This window comes from Urtica dioica, chromosome 6 (genome assembly GCF_054948205.1).
Source record: "Urtica dioica subsp. dioica isolate 48M chromosome 6, U.dioica_male_clone48M_v1_H2, whole genome shotgun sequence".
NCBI classification, from domain to species: Eukaryota; Viridiplantae; Streptophyta; class Magnoliopsida; order Rosales; family Urticaceae; genus Urtica; species Urtica dioica.
The window spans coordinates 2943320-2961605 of NC_142761.1; the positions used below are offsets into that span (position 1 = coordinate 2943320).

The 18286-nt window shown below is 35.5% G+C and overlaps 2 protein-coding genes across 2 annotated transcripts; one reads left to right on the forward strand and one right to left on the reverse strand.

Moving 5' to 3' along the window:
- The first annotated feature begins 331 nt into the window (after positions 1–331).
- Positions 332–9938, forward strand: LOC149392914 (squamosa promoter-binding-like protein 7). Its single transcript, XM_089617863.1, has 7 exons — positions 332–580; positions 7061–7168; positions 7362–7479; positions 7569–7704; positions 7951–8113; positions 8229–8735; positions 9376–9938. The coding sequence occupies exons 1-7, from the start codon at positions 332–334 to the stop codon at positions 9676–9678; spliced, it is 1584 nt and encodes a 527-aa protein (XP_089473989.1). The 3' UTR covers positions 9679–9938.
- A 2263-nt stretch (positions 9939–12201) lies between these two features.
- On the reverse strand, positions 12202–15285 carry LOC149392915 (uncharacterized). Its single transcript, XM_089617864.1, has 3 exons — positions 15273–15285; positions 13695–14800; positions 12202–13278 (listed from the first exon to the last, which is right to left on the reverse strand). The coding sequence occupies exons 1-3, from the start codon at positions 15283–15285 to the stop codon at positions 12391–12393; spliced, it is 2007 nt and encodes a 668-aa protein (XP_089473990.1). The 3' UTR covers positions 12202–12390.
- Positions 15286–18286: the final 3001 nt, after the last annotated feature.

Consider the following 18286-nt stretch of genomic DNA (forward strand, 5'->3'; position numbering starts at 1 on the left):
GTATATCGTCCACATACACCGCAATGAAGACCTGTGATGTAGCTGAAGACTTGATGAACAAAGATGGATCAGGTTTAGAAGCCACAAAGCCCATATTAGACATTGTTGAATTCAACTTCCCAAACCATGCACGAGGTGCCTGTTTCAAGCCATAGATGGCCTTTTTCAAACGACACACTCGAGTTGGATATTGAGGATCAACAAATCCCTGAGGTTGAGCCATATAAACCTCCTCATCCAACTCGCCATTTAAAAAGGCATTGTTCACATCCACTTGCCTAACCGGTCATGACTTTGACAAGGCTAGAGTGAGAATCACCCTGATTGTGACATGTTTGGCTACCGGACTGAAGGTTTCATTATAGTCAAAACCTGGAGTTTGACTGTATCCCTGAGCCACCAAACGAGATACCTGACTTGGCTCGAGTGGTCATGTGATGAAGATTTGGGCCTGGTTGAGAACTCAAATTCCCAGCAGGCAGAGCATCCCCCTCAGATTCTGGTCTGGTTTCAACCAACAAAGGACTTGGTACCCCTGCGGAAGGAGACTGAGGTGGAGCATCAACAACGTCAGTGCATGGTAACGTGGGAGAACAAGTTGAATTAACATATTGGTCATGACTCACTACAAACGACACAACAAGAATGGACAAGGATGGACCAAGAGAATAATGAACCGGCTGAGATGAGGATTGTGACTGAGAGGTAAAAATTTTAGAATAAGGGAAAAAGACTCATCAAATATCACATCTCGTGAAATATAGACCCTTCCAGTTTTGTCTAGACATTTATAACCCTTATGATCTTGACTGACCCCTAGGAAAACACACAAAGTTGACCGGAAGGAAAGTTTATGTTGATTGTATGGACGGGTGTTTGGATAGCAGGCACAGCCAAACACTCTGAGATGAGTGTACTCAGATCTTTTGTGAAAAAGAGACTCATAAGGGGTGGATCCACTGAGAACTGTTGTTGGGAGTCTATTGTACAGGTAGACAGATGTTTTGAAAGCTTCATCCCAATATCTGAAGGGCATAGATGAGTGAGCAAGTAAGGTCAAACCATTTTCTACAATGTGTCTATGTCTTCTCTCAACCATACCATTTTGTTCATGAGCGTGAGGACAAGGTTTTCTATGAATAACCCCAAGAGACTCAAGAAATTTTGTGAAAGGCCTATACTCCCCTCCCCAATCAGACTGTATACACTTGATTTTGGCAGAATGTTGCAACTCAGCTTGGGCTTTGAAGTTTTTGAATATCTCAAACGCATCAGATTTGTTTTTAAGAAAATAAATCCACGTGTATCTAGTGTAGGCATCAACAAATGTCATGTAATATCTAAAAGCATTTTTTGAGACAGTGGGAGAGGGACCCCAAAGACCTGTAAACACTAGTTCAAGCGGAGAAGTTTACACAGTATCAGATGGAAAATAAGGAAATTTGTGTATCTTTCCAAAGCAACAGGCAGGGCATTTTTCAACAGATAAATTGTTTGTAGAGACTTGAAGATTACACTGAGACATGATATTGTGTACAATTTTACTGGCAGGGTGGCCTAGTCTGAAATGCCACAGTTTGAACAACTCAGACTTAGGTACAGACGCATAAATAAAAGCTCTACACTTGGAACTGGTTTTATTACAAGTATGGGCAGAAATTGGTGGAGTTGAAGAGATTTGTGGAGAAGGCTGAGACTGAGACTTGATAGACTCTGAGACTTGAGGACTGCTAAGATGAACTTGAGTCTTGTCAAACACATATAAACCATCCTTAAGTTGTCCCTCCAAAAGAATATTCTTGGAAATCTGATCATTGACACAACAATGAAAAGAATGAAACTCAAAAAACACATTATTGTCACGACAAAACTTAGAGACACTAAGAAGGTTTTTAGTAATTTCTAGCACATGTAACAAAGTCCTAAGATCAAGCGAGTGATGTTGATAAGGAGACATGAACTTAGAATGACCAATATGTTTAATCAACAAGACCTTACCTGTTAGGAATTCTTGTCCACGAGAAGATACTTATTTAAATTCTCGTTGAAATAATTAATAAAATAAAGTTTGACATTTATTATCTATTTGAATTGAAAGCGTTATTTCTTATTTAATGAGATTTATTAAACATTCATTATTCCATAGCCTCCGTATCTAACTGAGTCACGTGCTGGGCACCTGAGTTCGGGCGGTGTGCTAAAACATGGTCGATGACTGATATACGCCTGGAAAACTATATCTAAAGTCATATATGTGGAACACATGGGTGAAGGATGATCACTATGTGGGAGCATTCTACACTTGTGATAAGTGTACGACCTGGACAGGTCTTGGTGTAGATGTGTCGTTTAAGGACCGTTACGACACACTAACCGATGCCACTATGATGGTCACAGTGAGACTTGATCTAAATCCTAAAGTGATCATGGACACTGGGTTATGTTACTGAGCTCTTTGACTCATTCGCTAAAAGGCTATTCATGCTAATCACAGCTTATGTCTTGGGAGTTTTCTCAGAGCATAACTCGAGTGGGAAATGATTTACAGATACAGAATCCAGCCTTCCTGAAAGAAGGTTAATGTTCTCTCACCTAAGGGTTGATTCCAGAACCGATAGATTGCGCGCACTTTCGAAGTAAGTAACGTTCGAAAGAATCTTTCGCTAGGGAAGCAACAATGCTTAGGGCTGATATGTATCAAGGGAAATATAACGAAATAAATTGACTTCTCTCGATACGGGTTGAACCTGGAGGATCTTGATCACGAACTGACTATATCAGTGGACACTCGTCACGATGAGTAAATATAATTCTAGTATAACGGAGAGTTCAGTCTTGGCTTACAAGGTGGAGTATTTGACCAAGATTAAACGAATCGATGGAAAAAGAGAAAGGACTATTTCGTCTTTTTCATCGGATTTGTTAAGCTTCTATTACTAGGTCCATAGTCCCCGATTCGGCTCTGATAAAGGCGGATAAGAACTTTCATATAATAATATTTATCATTATTCATCTCGCTTGCTGTAATTGTGATTGACTGCATTAATTCTAGAAAACGGGTATTCGCAGAATTAAATAAATATTTATTGTAGAATTGTTTATTTATTGTTTGATCAAGTAAATAAACAATTATTAATTATTTGTTTATTGTTGGACCAAGTAAATAAATGATTAATTGAGTTTTAAGCAATTGGGCCTTGCACACATGGAAAAGTCGAACTAGGGTTTTGGCACTAGGGTTTGCGCAAATCTCCTTGGCCGTGTGCCATCAAGTTCGAAAATTCAAAATTGGTATTTACCAATATTTTCTCTTTAGTTGTTTAAATAAATGAGAGAGAATAATATAAGATATTGTCATATATTCTCTCCTTATTTAAAGGAAAGTATTTAGGAGAATATATGAGAATATATTTAAAGGGAAATAATATATTCTCCTTTATTATCTCACTAAATAAAATATTCTCTATTTAAATAGAGAATAATATCTCATAGATATTGATCTGATGGATGAGAGAAAAAGTAGGATTCACTTGTCGAGATCCAAAGGCCTAGATTAAATCCTCTAGTGTGAACACAATAAAAGGAAATAAAATATTATGGAAGATTCCATGAATATCTCATTTTACTACTATAAATAGGGGTTCATGAGAAGGCAAAAATGAAGCAATTAGAAGCAGTTTTTTTGTGAAAATTTCGTGCATCACTAGCCTTCCTTGGCCGTGTATCTGCCTCTCCCTCCCCTCGGAAATTCGTTTCCATTCTTAGTAAAATAAGGGAGAGATCTCGAAACACCTAGTTTCGTGATCTAGTGAGATAAAGACTGTGCCCACTCATCTTTCTTATTCGTCTCGGAGATTACGTTTCGGAAGACTAAGGTGTCATCACATCGAGTCCTTGAAGGATGAGTTCCTTATTTGATCGTGTGGAGGCTTGTACGTTCAAGACGAAGACGGATTGTGAAAGCTTTCAGTTCGTGAACCAAAAACCAATGTAAGTACTCGTTTACTCTTATATCGGTTGCTTGACTTATACGCTCCCGCATAAAATTAATTAACGTAAATCTAGATCTTGTCATATAATCAATGAATTAATTAGCTCATGATTAGCGTAATTAATTACTTTTTCGCATTTATATGGTTATATGGGAATCATCCCCGACAAGTGGTATCAGAGCTAGTCGATTTACTTAATTAATTGATTCGTTCATGTGATTAAATTTAATATGGTTTGAATGAATTTATATTTTGATATGAAATTCATGCAATTCAATATATGATTATGTGAATTGTGATTTGTGGTTGATCGTAGAATTTTTGATTCTCGCTTTTCTAGATTTTTTGTACACCCGAAATTCAAAAGGTATAGGATTTTTTGTAAATCTATTGTTATTATTATTATTGTTGTAATCCGACGAGCGACGTTCTTCATCACGACGATCGGCGAGAGACGGACCCATTACGAGGAGTGATGGAGGGACCATCGGAGAACCACCACGACGGAAGGAAAATCCCGTTGTGAAGGCGGGACAAGAAGAACGCAAGGGACGGCCAAAAGACCGCCCCTGCCTCCGTGCTGCACCTCTTGGCCGTGCAGCCCTCCTGGCGCACGGGCCGATGGCTCGGGTCGAGTCCCACCGTGGCGGGTGGGCTCGAGGATAGTCCGGGCTTGGGTCCGGATGCCCGATGGGCCTTAAGGCCCACCGAAAATTAAAAAAAAAATTCCGAAAAAAATTAATATTTTGAAGTTTTATTTAAATTATTTATATGGGCTGGGCCCAAGTAAATATTATTTAAAACATTGAAAAATAAATGATTTTGATATCGATTTGTTTTTCTAAAGGACATATGACTGGGCCTTGATTCGAATAAATTATTTTTTCGAAAAACTATGAAAAATTAAATATTTTTGATAATGATTTATTTTTCCATTGAGACATATGATTGTGCTCAACCAATATTCATGAACCAATATGATTGGGCTCATCTTGATTTATTTTTAAAGAGTCAATTAGGATACGATCAACACAAATCAAACCATGCTTGCTATGCTTGTTTATTTAATTGTTTTGCCATGTTTGTATGCTATAACTTAGATCTTGTATCGTATGTTTATGGTTGTCATGGGCTTTCATTCATTAAAATTGTCTAATTGGATTAGGATAGTTAATTAATGAATGAGTTGAACGGATCAGAGAGCTTTGTCACCAAGCCGATAAGAGGCTAAGCTGAGAGGTACTTAAGAAGACCTAGTGTCTCACCTTCTCTACTGGAAGCTATTCCGTGAAGGAATACTATTAGGATAATCAAGACTAGAATGTCACAAATTTCCTAATGACTAAGCTATATCGAAACTTATTGTTTTTAAGGGTAGCTTAGAATCACTCGAGCTTTTAATATGATTTAGTAAACACGAGTGTATCACCTAGATTAAAGTTAATGCTAGGAAATTAAAATACTAAAAGTATATTGAGTCTTAAGCCTCCAACATTGACACAACACCGTGAGGATGAAAGATCCCCTCGTGACCGGCGGTTTTCTAAACATGGTGGTCAGTTCCATTCGGAAGGGCTTTTCTGATTCCAATACCAAGGTTGTGTCTCTGACGATAGGTGGGAGGGTTGATCTCTGCGTGTACTAGTTACGCTAGTGCGTATGGGCTAGATTTCTTTCACTGAAATGTTGGGTCGACTCATGCATGAACCAACCGGTGGTTGCTCATGTGGCCAACGATTCCTATTAAAATGGTAGTTAGTGAGCATAGTTATGAAGGTACATGTACTGTGATTGTTCACTAATCTGAGATGGTTCTCATTTTCACTAGGTGCACTCTGTTACGTCACCAGAGTGAAACGGACTGTGACTATTAGTCGAATTACCTTGGAATATAAAAAACTTGGTCTTTTAAATCTTTAGTATTTTTCCCCGTGCTTATGCATTATGTTTTTTATTTCCTAAATTTATATGATGAATGTTTTTTCTTTTCATTAGTAATTTATGTACTTGTATTTTATTAAATTCAGCATGACTTCGAATTATGATCTCTTGAAGTATATTATGGATAACAAAACGAAGTCTGGTGAATGCGCAGTTCTCTATATGAGAAATATGTCGGATTGGATGAATCTAGCTGCCTTTCGGGGCACAAAGATTGATGAGGCAACTCGGGTTGAAATCATTCTGAATTCACTCGCCGAGGAATACGTCGACTTTGTCATTTACTTTCGTAGTTTTGGTCCGGATTATAAGATGCCGAAGTTTCAAAGCGAACTTCTTTCTTGGCGTGATGGTTTGGTAGAGTATGCTTACCATCAGGTGCAACCGAGTTTGGCACCACAGCCTCGTCCACCTTCACCAGAAGATTTACCATTAGAGAATGTTCTTGTAATGGAAAGGCCATCACTTATAGTGATTCCTGATGATGATGACATCAGCCCTGAGTCGTGTGAAGGTAATGTACCGTTCACTCACTTACATGTATTAGAAGCATTATATGCTGGAGATTCTCTCTCGTCCTGGATAATTGATTCGGGGACAACTAATCATGTTTGTACAATCTTACATGTGTTTGACTCGTGGGAGGAACTGAGGGGAGACGAACTACATCTTAGAGTGGGGAACGGAGAGTCCGTCACGGCTAAAGCTTTAGGAATAGTTCGACTCCGATTTGGAAATAAATATTTGATATTAGATTAAGTTTATTTTATTCCTGGGTTCTGTAGAAACCTAATTTCAGTTTCTGAATTACTTAAACAAAAATTTTCTTTATCTGTGAATGAGAAAACTATGAGTGTTTCTTTAGATGGAAGATTAATATGTGATGCCTTATTATATAATGGTTTATATGTATTAACTCCTGAAAATAAATGTTCATTTAATGCTGAAATGTTTAAAGTAGCTAAACCCACATCTAATAAGAAAATTAAACTGCCTAGTGATGAACAAACCTATTTATGGCACTTAACACGATTACGATCCAATTAAAGACGACTATCATATCATATTATCCACTTTGTAAGAAGTTGCAAGAATTTAGTAAACCTGTATGTCGTCTCTGTCTTCAGATATTCCAATGGCTGGCCAACATGCCTATTGAGTTGGAGGGGTATATTCGTCCAGGATGTATCATCTTGACCGTGTTTGTCGCAATGCCAAGATTCTTGTGGATAAAGGTAAAAGCCTACTTATTAACTCTTACAAAATTTCCTCGTTGCTTATGCTATTGTAGCCAATAGCTTATCAGAACTGCTTACATGTGGTTGGAAAAATCTGTAGATATAAATCTTGTCAAGACATCTCCAGCTTTTTTGTTCTCGAAAGTGAAGAAAGTAAATCTAATTTAGAGATCATGTGATGAATTTGCAGTTATCCGAAGACCCTATATCATGTGTACGTAACTTTGTTGTTGCACCCGGGGCTATGCTTTCAGGAAGAGGAAATATACTTGTTTATTTGAACGATATGGTTATCCATGTTCTGGAAGGTAATTTGATGCTCCACAGAGTATCAATCATATTGCAAAAAAATAATCTGTTTGTGTGTTTTGATGTATTGTCTTTATGCCATGCATAGGTGGTTCATCCGTAATTAAAGCCAGCGTGGTTGAGCGGGCTCCGATACTTCATTATGTTCACCCAATATGTTTCGAGGCAGGCAAGCCAATGGAGTTTGTTGCGTGTGGTAGTAACTTGTTACAGCCAAAATTGCAGTACGACTCGTTATTTTACAATTATCCTCAAAGGGAATATGGCATTATTTCTTGATTATGTATTTAGATTTTACAGATGTATATTGCTTGTTTGTGGCTTTCCCTCTTATAGCTTGTCCAATCTGAATTTCACACATACACATCATTCTAGCACTTCCTCAATAAATATTTCAAATCATTTTAACATTCAAACATTGAACTTCTAATTATATGCTTTTTTTTTCCTTCCCGTTTCTTCCATGGCAGGTTTCTTGTATCCTTCTCTGGAAAGTATCTGGAACACAATTATAGTCCAGCTTCTTCTCGTTTTCGGACTGAGTGGAAGAGTGATGGTAATTTACACCGTGTGCTGTACCAAATACAAGTCCCTGTTACGGAAGCCAACCATTTCGGGCCCGTATTTATTGAGGTAATGTTATTGTTAATAAATAAATAAATAAAAAACTATTTTTTAATTTATTTTTTTGGTAAGATGACTAACATTGCTAATTTTATATATGTATGATATAATATGGTATTTTTAGGTCGAGAATGAAGCTGGCTTATCGAACTTTATTCCCGTATTGATTGGGGACAAAGAAACTTGTTCGGAGATCAAGCTCATTCAACAGAGACTCGATGAATCTTTAGTCTCAGAGACACCCTTGTTTTCTTCTGATACCTCTCCGCCAAGCTCCTGTGGAGCCTCTTCGTTAAATCAAATACCATTTTCCGAATTTATCGTTGACATAGCATGGTTACTGAAAAATCCCGGATCAGAGACTTTCCAACAGGTTTCAACAACCTTTCAGGTCCAAAGATTAGAATGCTTATTGAAATTTTTGGTAGCGGTCGAATCCACCACCATTCTGGAGAAGATCTTACGAAATTTAAAGACTTCGATCGTTAAGATAAAACCCAATGGCACTGATTTGAAGATGTTACAAAAATATATGGACTACGCTCATCAACGGCGTTGGCCTAATTCACAGCCAATCATGCCATCAAGAAACTTACTACTAAATGAAGATCTTGCTTCTTTTCCCCTCCAGGTACTGATAATATTTGTTTATAATTAGAAATTGTGTTCGGGGTTATAACATTAAACTCACCGTAATTTCTTGTCATATACTTTAGGGTAAATTGTAAAATAAACTCACCTTTTCATTTTAAAGCAAAACCATACCCTAACATTTGAATTGCATGCAAAATTCTACCTTAACTCGCTTTTTTTTATTTTTATTTTGTAAATTATGGAAAATTAAACCCACTATTTTAATTTATGTAAATTAAGTGTGTCCTTTAGTTTTTCTAGATAAGAATAATATCGTGTATATAAAGTTCCCAACTATTGTGGTACCTAGGATAGCCTAGTGGTAATTTCACACCACCTCCAGTGTGGAGGTCGTGGGTTCAATCCCCACCGCAGCGAAGCTGCCTTAAAAAAAATAAATAAATAAAGTTCCCAACTATTTAACTAAAATCTTTAATTTTTCTTTAATGGTATCGTGTGTCATCTAACATGGTATAAATTTGCAGATCTGCACAATTAAATAGTGAGAGTTTAATTTTGTATGAATTCGAAATGTTAGGGTGTTATTTTGCACAAGTAAGAAGTTGAAAAAGTGAGGGTATGCCTTTGTAGTTTACGCTATACACTATATATAACAAATTCAGCTATGTAATTTGCAGGACGACACAGAGATAACTGTAGACTGCAACTCCGGAGATTCGGTGGGTTTGATTTACGACAAAAGAAGTGAAAGTATTCCGATTTTGAGTAGAGATAAATGGTCGAACGAGGCCTCTTATTGTCGGGCTCGATCCATGGAAGCTTTGAGATTTGGGTATGGGCCGGAGTTGAGAGTTCGACCCACGTTATGTCTGATCGCCGTAGCGGCTGTTTGTTTAGGGGTTTGTTCGGTTATCTTCCACCCCCACAAGGTCAGTGAATTCGCAGTCTCAATCCGTAGATGCTTGTTTAACAAAATGTAGAGCGAATTTATTTTTTCTTTTGGAGATTTTACGTGTTTTTTTGTTCGTTTGTATATATTCGCTGTACACTAGAACTGACATAGACAAACTTGGAGTTAATTTCCATGGCCTGTTGTTTCACGACTCGATGAATATAGTCATAGGTATTGAACCCATAAAACTTGGCCAAGGATTCGGTTCAGCTTCCTTGTTCCACATTTATGTTTTGTCATCTTGGTGAATGGTGGTGATTAATAAAATTCTGGTTTGTTTTTATTTTATGTTTGTGGTGTTGTTTAGGAGCGCCTTTTTTTTTGTTTTTGTGTTGGCTAGCATGATTCAATATTTTGTCTGTATCAAATGTGTTATTAACTTATTATTATGATTTTTTTTCTTATTATTTACCCTACTTGTATATTGTCCCCAAATTTAAGTTGTTCCATTTTGTCTCTTGAACGTTTTTAATTTTTTTTTTAATTTTTTTATGTTCTCAGCAAATCTCATTTTCTCGATCATTAATTCTGACCATGGAAACCAATAATAAAAAAATAGATCAAAAGTGGATTGAGTGTATATGCTAAGAATGAAATATTAAAAATGAGAAGAAAAAAGAATTGCTTTTAAATTCCACCAAAGCTAAAAGTAATCTTGAGTCTTGACTAACGAATAAAAGTAGACAAAACAGTTAATTGTTCAAAATGATTAAGGATTTAAAAAGTTAACCTACTTATTTTTTAGAACGGTGAACCAATTAACCATTAGTTTCAATATTATTTTTCTTGATAGTTGATTAACCATAAAATAGTTGAATAAAATTAAGCGCTTGGTTAATTTTGACCAAAACAAATAATTAAATTAATTATTTGGTTCATTTTAATCGGTTAAAGTGTAAATTCCAATTAGTTTTAACCGGTCAGTATGCCCACCTTTAAATTAATAATAAGGTGAAAGTGTAAATCATATTTATGACCACATATTAGTATATCATTTATTTATTCCTCTGAGTCTTGACCAGCAAGCACTTTACTCTAAGTCTCTTAAAAGTATATTATATATATATATATATAACTACCAAATTTTCTAACACCTTTCCAGAGTGGCTAAGCAAAACAAAAGGTTATAGTCCATCATTAATTGAAAATCTTGTCTTCAAGAAAATACTAATAGTGAGAGTTCCGGGATAAAAATGAAAGAGAAATTACGATAAAGTTACCATTAAGATTATGGAGAAAAGTTAGAGGAAACAACTGGGATCGAATTTTGTGGTACAATGCTGGTTCATGGAATTATATTGTTGATTAATATTAGACAATGTTAGTGACGCTTTATGGATCGACACTCATAATCCTCGATTTAGGGTCAGACTATATGATCATACATGAGTCAAACGGGAAAAAATATTCCAACTCATAGTCCTTATCTCGTCATAAAGAAGTTTACGACTCTTCATCACCTCAGAAAATAGATAAAAATGAACTAAGAGTCTTATAAGAAATACCCTTATCTTCATTTTTAATTGAGGGTATACCACCATTCGACTACTTCATATATTTTTTTAAAATATAATTATACATGTGGGTGAAGAAAGATTTGAGTAAAATTGAGCTAAAATATCAAAGTGATTGAAAAAAATATAATTTTTTTTTCTTTTTTTAAACTGAAAATCTGTTAAATCGATAGTATAATTTATCAAAAATTGAAGTTCTCTGCAACATAAGCAAACTAAAAAAATTTAGTTCGATTATCCAATCCGAAACTTGGTCTAGTGGTAATTCCACACCACCCTTCCTCTAAAATAGAGGTCTTGAGTTCAATGACTAAGAAGTTATTAGACAATCTCAAATGTCTAATAATTTTGTAGTTATTGACTTACACAGTTAATATTATTTACCATTATGTTAATATGATTACAATGGGCAGATTTAAGTTATAAACCATTATCGATCAAAGCAATCACATTGTCATTTCAAGTTTGAGATTTCAAAAGATTTAAATTAAAAATAATTACATAAATTACATTTTAAAGAGTTCAATTGACAATTACTTGAACATATTCAATTAATCACACGGTTAATGTTGTTAATCTTCATGGCTAATGATATTAACTTCATAGTTAATTTTACTAACCATTAGTAGCTGTAATCCCTAAACCTAAAAATTGCAACATATTGTGGTGTCAAAATGGCCGAAGGACAAGTTTGATTTTCATTGTGCAGCAACAACCTGAAATATTGAAGGATCATAGAACCTACAATAGTTGTATTAACCTTCATTATCAATTGTATTAACCTCCACAATTAATTTTCTTAACATTTATAGTTAATATTATTTAGGGTAGGTGCGAATTAGTTTTTTTTTTTGTTTGGGTAATTGTTTAGGTTTTAAGGTTAGACTTTTTTTTTTTTTTTTTGTTAAATGTGATCGAGATATGGTGGTATGAAGTTGGCTATTATTTATAGAATGATAGTTGGGTTAAAAATATTAAACGAGAGTGGCCAAATGGACTCCACATGTAGAAATTTGAATAATTTTATTTTCCACTCAATTTTCAGCTTTAGTCTCAATCCTCAGTCTCCACACCTGCTCACAAACTATCGCACATTACATAAAAAGCATGTTTACTAGCCTTAAACTCATACGTACAACACTTTGAATAACTTGAAAAAAATAAAAATAAAACACAGCCAAACCAATATAAAATAGTTAATTAAGTTCAAACTAACCTGAAAAAAATCAATCGCTTTTAAAAATCAACTGTGGAGTTTGATCGTGTTGTTCAGGAAAACATGCACGACCACCCCTCCATTCCAATTCAGAAGCTTTGTTTAGGCAATACTTCATGTACTCCGATTTCTCAGACGATCCTTTGTATTCCTTGCACTTCTCCAACTTCTGCTTCAACTCCGCGATCTCCCTTTCCTGCTCCGCAATCTTTCTTTCCAGCTCCGTCGGGATTTCGTTCTCCAGTCTGTGCACCTGAAAACCCAAGAATGCCTCCACAAGCCTCTCGAACTGCCTATGAGCTGCCCCAAGTTTCATACTACCAGCGCGGTTCAGGAACCTCAAATGATAATACCAGTCTTGAAGAAGCTCTTTGGTTATGTCCTTCACCATAGTCTCGTTCATTCTTTTCACCACTTGACACAGAATGAAAAGCACGAAGCCTTCGAACTCCTCAGACCCATACTCAAGAATTATATCGTCTCCGTAATGCTGCAACAACGTTTTGAGTACATCGGCCAGGGGGCGAGGTATGAAGTAGCCTTTCACTTTGACCAACTTTAACCCCAAATCGCTAGGTTTCAGTTCAAGTATTACTGACCCGTAATAATTCTCTAGCTTTTCAATGAAATAGGTGAATTCTTGATGTGTGAAGCGAAAGAGCCGTAGAGTGTCATCGATCTCTTCGTCACTCAATAGCTTAGACGATTTCCCTTTGTTGTTAGATGATGTAGTGTTTTCCCATTTGTAAAATATTTGGAGAAGTTCTTTCTCCTTTTCTCCTAGTTTGTGTAATAGATCCTTCAATGTCAGCGTTGTCGATTCTTCATCCTCGCAAGTTTCTTTCCCGAGGGCCTTCAGCTTAACACCTTCAAGCTCTCCCCACAATGCACTCAAAATCTAACAACATCGAAACACAAATGGGTATGGTAATCCTTTTAAAATTTAAACAGTGTTAGATCTAGGTATATATTAACTTTCAAAATATCTTTTTCCTTTCTTCTTACCCACTCAATCATAAAAACATATTTTTTGAACATATCATGTTTCAAATATCGATAGAGAATTTTTGTTTTTCCTGTAAAAGGTCTTTATTAAAACATTTTTTTTAAAAAAATCTGTCCATATTTATATAATAGTGAATATCTATTTTATTTATTAAATAGAAAAAAATTACATTTAAAATATAAACAATAATACCTAGAGGTTTGGTTTAGTGGTAGGTCAGACTAAATTTATCAAACACTAAATGCCATTACTATAAACATTTCACCAAAGTTGTATCTAGTAAACATTCATGTAGTAAAGTGAATCACCTTGGAAATTAGGCAGTGAACATGAGCAAAATATTTGCACTCCTCGCAATAGTATATGCGAATCCTGGGATCCCTTTCAGTCTCACAAACATCACAGTAAAACTCTACAGAGCCGTCTTCAATGAGCGAGTCGTGAAGAGTGAGAGGGTGGATATGACACTCGTCCTTAACTGTGGAAGGCAAGGGACCGCAAAGCAAGTGGAGTTTGAAACTGCAATCCAAGCATTTCAGTATCGATGACATAACACCGCGTTTGAACTCCTTCAAAATATCAGCGTTCCCGATGAGATCAGGTCGATTACAATAAGCATCATAGCCGTCGCAGGGATCGATATCATCCTTTCCGCCTAGAGTTCTCTCGACGAAGAAAAGAGCGTGCTGATCGTGATCTTCGCAAGTAATGATTTTCTTCACAGTGAGGTGGCATTTCCAGCACAACTCAAAATCACAGTGATTGCACTCCAGCTTGAAGTTGAGTCGGCTTTGCTTTCTCATCTCACAGATTCTGCAGCTGAAGCTCTCTGCGGTGACAACGAATGAAAGAGTGTGGTTGTCGCGAGGGTGGAAAAGATGCTGCGACGTTTCCAGCGGAGACTCGGCGCAATGTTTATGCAAGAAGTAGTCACAGTGATCGCATCCATAAGCCTCGCCTGAAATCACGGACTCACAAGCCGGGCATTTCAGTGCCTTACTTTCTGAGACAACAACGATATGCTGAGACAGAGGATGTGGATGGCTCAAGTGTTGGAGGCCTTTTTCAGACCCTACCGATGACGTCATCATCATCATTGCACATTCCAAGTCCATTTTGAGATCGCAGTCGTAGCACCTGTAAAACAGGGAACGTTCTTTGAAGTCTTTGAGACAAATTGTACATGACCAGGACACGGGTCCGCACAAGTGGAGGGTGTGAGAAGGATGAAAAGAGTGGTTGATCTTCATAGGCAAATCGCCGCAAGATTTATGGATGTAACATTCGCATGATTCATTGCAGACGTAGAAAGGAGCCACCACAGGTTTACAGCATAATTTGCATTCTCTATTTTCATTCAGCTTTTCATCTCTCAGGCACAGAGGATCCTCGTGCGATGAGGATATCCATGAAACTGGAATATTGAACAACCAAAAATCAATTTCATTCATTCATTTTGAACAACCAAAAAGTGGATGTCCGGATATAATGAGCAAAAAACTTAAAAATATAAAATACAAAAAATATTGAAGGGTCAAACAGTAGCCACACCACAAGTTTAAAGACCACTAGTTCGTCCCCACGCAGCCAATACGAAAAAAAAACTGCAATCAATTTTTTTTATTTTTTTTATATATATTTGCATGAAGACAATTTAAAAGACCGTGCAAAGTACATCGTATTATCCACCTATTTGTATTTGTAGTCACCGATTCTGCTTCTCTTGAATTTGTAAAGATAAACATTATTTAATTTTATGACGTATAATTAAGAGGTCTATATATATATTGATGATATACACGGCAGTATAATATCTATAATTTAAAGATAAGCACTCCATGAATAACATATTTTACTAAATGAATGTGGTGAAAATGAAAACTTACCATAGGTTGCCATAGCAGCACAACAGCAAGATATCAAACCAGAGAGAGAGAGAGAGAGAGAGAGAGAGAGAGAGAGAGAGAGAGAAAAGAAATGAAAAAGAAGAGATGATTTAAGTTGAAAATAATTTCTCGGATATAAGAGGCAAGAAACTTTGGTTCCACGTTTTGGAAAGAATTTGCATTTTCTGTTTTCAAGTTTAGCATGGCAACCAGACTTCTCATGGGAGAAAAGCACCGTGCCAGCTGTATCACTTTGTTTGACGTATAAAACACGAAAATCCTGAAGAATCCTAAGCTATTAAGCTTTTGGAATACTTTAAACACCAAGAAACAGATCAATCCGTTTCAAATATAAACAAGAATATGGTACACAACTTGACCTTAATTAGTCCAATGCAGTTAAGGTTAAAGTTAACCTTATTTTTCTTTCCTAGAGGCCTTAAAAATAAAAAAATAAAAAATAAAAAATCGTGCAATGAGGAAAAAACTGGTCAAATTTAACTTAATAGTTATAAATTAACCGGTCATAAATCGGTAATATTGATGACAATAAGACCCGGTGCATGAATTCTATATCCACCAAAAATTATTTATTATTGAAGATGTTTTTATTTTATTAATCATAGGATATTCCAAAAATATATATATATATATATATATATATATCCTAACTCCGCTTGGAACTCGGAAAATACGAGGGAAAGTGAAAATATAAGAGAAAATGAAAATATGAGGGAGAATAAGAGAGAAAATTAAAATTTTAAGTTGTATTTGGAAGTTATGAAAAATAGAGGAGAAATTTGAAGGGAAAGTGAAAAAGATACACACAAATTGGTCTCCTACATAAACAAATTTGGAGAGATTATCATTTTTCATCCGATTTTTTCCGAAAAATGGAATCCCCACTTTAGTTATACATTTTTCCTTCCGTTTCCCTTTTTTTTTCCATCATATTTTTCTTCCATCCAAACAACAAAAGAAAAATATGATGATTTTTTTTTTGTCTCCTAGTTTTCGGATTCCAAACGGACCTTAATGATCAACTGAATATTAAAATTTGGAATAATTCCTAGCCGTTAGTCCATGCCACGTCCACGTCAGTATATATATGGAAATGCAAATTGCTCAGAAGGCAGTCCCATTGGAATTTGATCACCTTCCTAACCTAAACAAATTATTATTTCCCTTGTATGGGATTACTTAATTAATGAAATTCTAATAACCTAGTCAGTATGACAGCTTCAATCCCACATGTAACACCAAGTTTCCAACCAAGTTTAAACTTTCCGCTTAAAAAAACCATTTCATCTCAATTAACACTAGAAGACAAAATAAAAAATTGTTACTCTATAGTCCTATACTTTGTAAGTTTGTACCTTCCCATGCATGGATTCATATATAAAGCTTCCTTGGAAGAGATCTCTTCTATTCTATAATAATAAAACCAAGTACTGGACACTAGTGCTAGCTAGTCAAGTACAAGCAATTTCATATTCCTTTGAAATTGCTTGAATACTTTGATATAATAATAAAATATGGGTATTGAGAAATGCAAGATGCTGAGAATAGTGAGATTGAAGACTTGGAAGAAGAAGCAATTTCATATTCTTATAGCTAAAGCTTTGTGGGAAAAAAAAAATTAATTATGTTTCTTTATTCATCTGGAGCTACAAAGTTAAACTCAACCAACAAAGTCGTTTGTTAATTATGGTGAACTAGTTCACTTTGTTGCATTTGACTAGTAATGTGTTATTGAAAGTGGTGCTTTCATTCATCACTGGTCATACAGAAAAGGGATTGTGCGATGAGGATAGATATGAAACTGGAATATTGAGCAACCAAAATCAGATTCATTCATTCATTTTGAACAACCAAAAGTGGATGTCCGGATATAATGAGCAAAAAACTCAAATACAACAAATATTGAACGGTCAAACAGTAACCACACCACAAGTTTAAAGACCACTAGTTCGTCCCTATGTAGCCAATACGAAAAAAAAAATCCGCAATCAATTTTTTATTTTTTTATTTTTTATATATATATATATATCTGCATGAAGACAATTTAAAAGACCTTCGTGCAAAGTACATCGTATAATCCACCTATTTGTATTTGTAGTCTCCAATTCTGCTTCTCTTGAATTTGTAAAGATAAACATTATTTAATTTTATGACGTATAATTAAGAGGTCTATATATACATATATATTGATGATATACGGCAGTATAATGTCTATAATTTAAAGATAAGCACTCCATGAATAACATATTTTACTAAATGAATGTGGTGAAAATGAAAACTTACCATAGGTTGCCATAGCAGCACAACAGCAAGATATCAAACCAGAGAGAGAGAGAGAGCGAGCGAGAGAGAGAGAGCAATCAAAGCAAACAAAAGAAATGAAAAAGAAGAGATGGATTAAGTTGAAAATAATTTCTCGGATATAAGAGGCAAGAAACTTCGGTTCCACGTTTTGGAAAGAAGAAGTGTTCTCTCTTTTCAAGTTTAGAATCGCAACCAGACTTCTCATGGGAGAAAAGCACCGTGCCAGCTGTATCACTTTGTTTGACGTATAAAACAAGAAAATCCTGAAGAATCCTAAGCTATTAAGCTTTTGGAATACTTATTATTAGAACTTAGATTTGGTCATGTCGTTTACAGCTTTAGTTTAGTCTAAGCATAGTCTTTGTTATGACCAAATCAGCCTTTATAACAAAAAAATAACGACAGATAAAAACTAACCAAAAAACGACATAACAAAGACTATGCTTAGACTAAACTAAAGCTGTAAACGACATGACCAAATCTAAGTTCTAATACTTATTAAACACCAAGAAACAGATCAATGGGTTTCAAATAAACAGGAAAATGGTAAAGAAATAGAAAATAAAACAAAAAATTTGTGGGAAATTTGCAGGTTGGTTGGCAGTGAATAACAAAATGAGGCTCCAACTTCTTAGGCGGCTCTAATAATGTAAAAAATGGAGATGAAGGAATAGACAAAGACTAAGTCT

Bases quoted from the DNA above. Each gene is read 5' to 3' on its own strand.
- LOC149392914 (XM_089617863.1), top strand. From the start codon at position 332: ATGTTTGGCTACCGGACTGAAGGTTTCATTATAGTCAAAACCTGGAGT. The intron at 581-7,060 runs GTAACGTGGGAG...CTCTGTCTTCAG, and splicing joins ATCAACAACGTCAGTGCATG to ATATTCCAATGGCTGGCCAA. The intron at 8,114-8,228 runs GTAATGTTATTG...TGGTATTTTTAG, and splicing joins TCGGGCCCGTATTTATTGAG to GTCGAGAATGAAGCTGGCTT.
- LOC149392915 (XM_089617864.1), bottom strand. The intron at 13,279-13,694 runs GTGATTCACTTT...CGATGTTGTTAG, and splicing joins TTCACTGCCTAATTTCCAAG to ATTTTGAGTGCATTGTGGGG.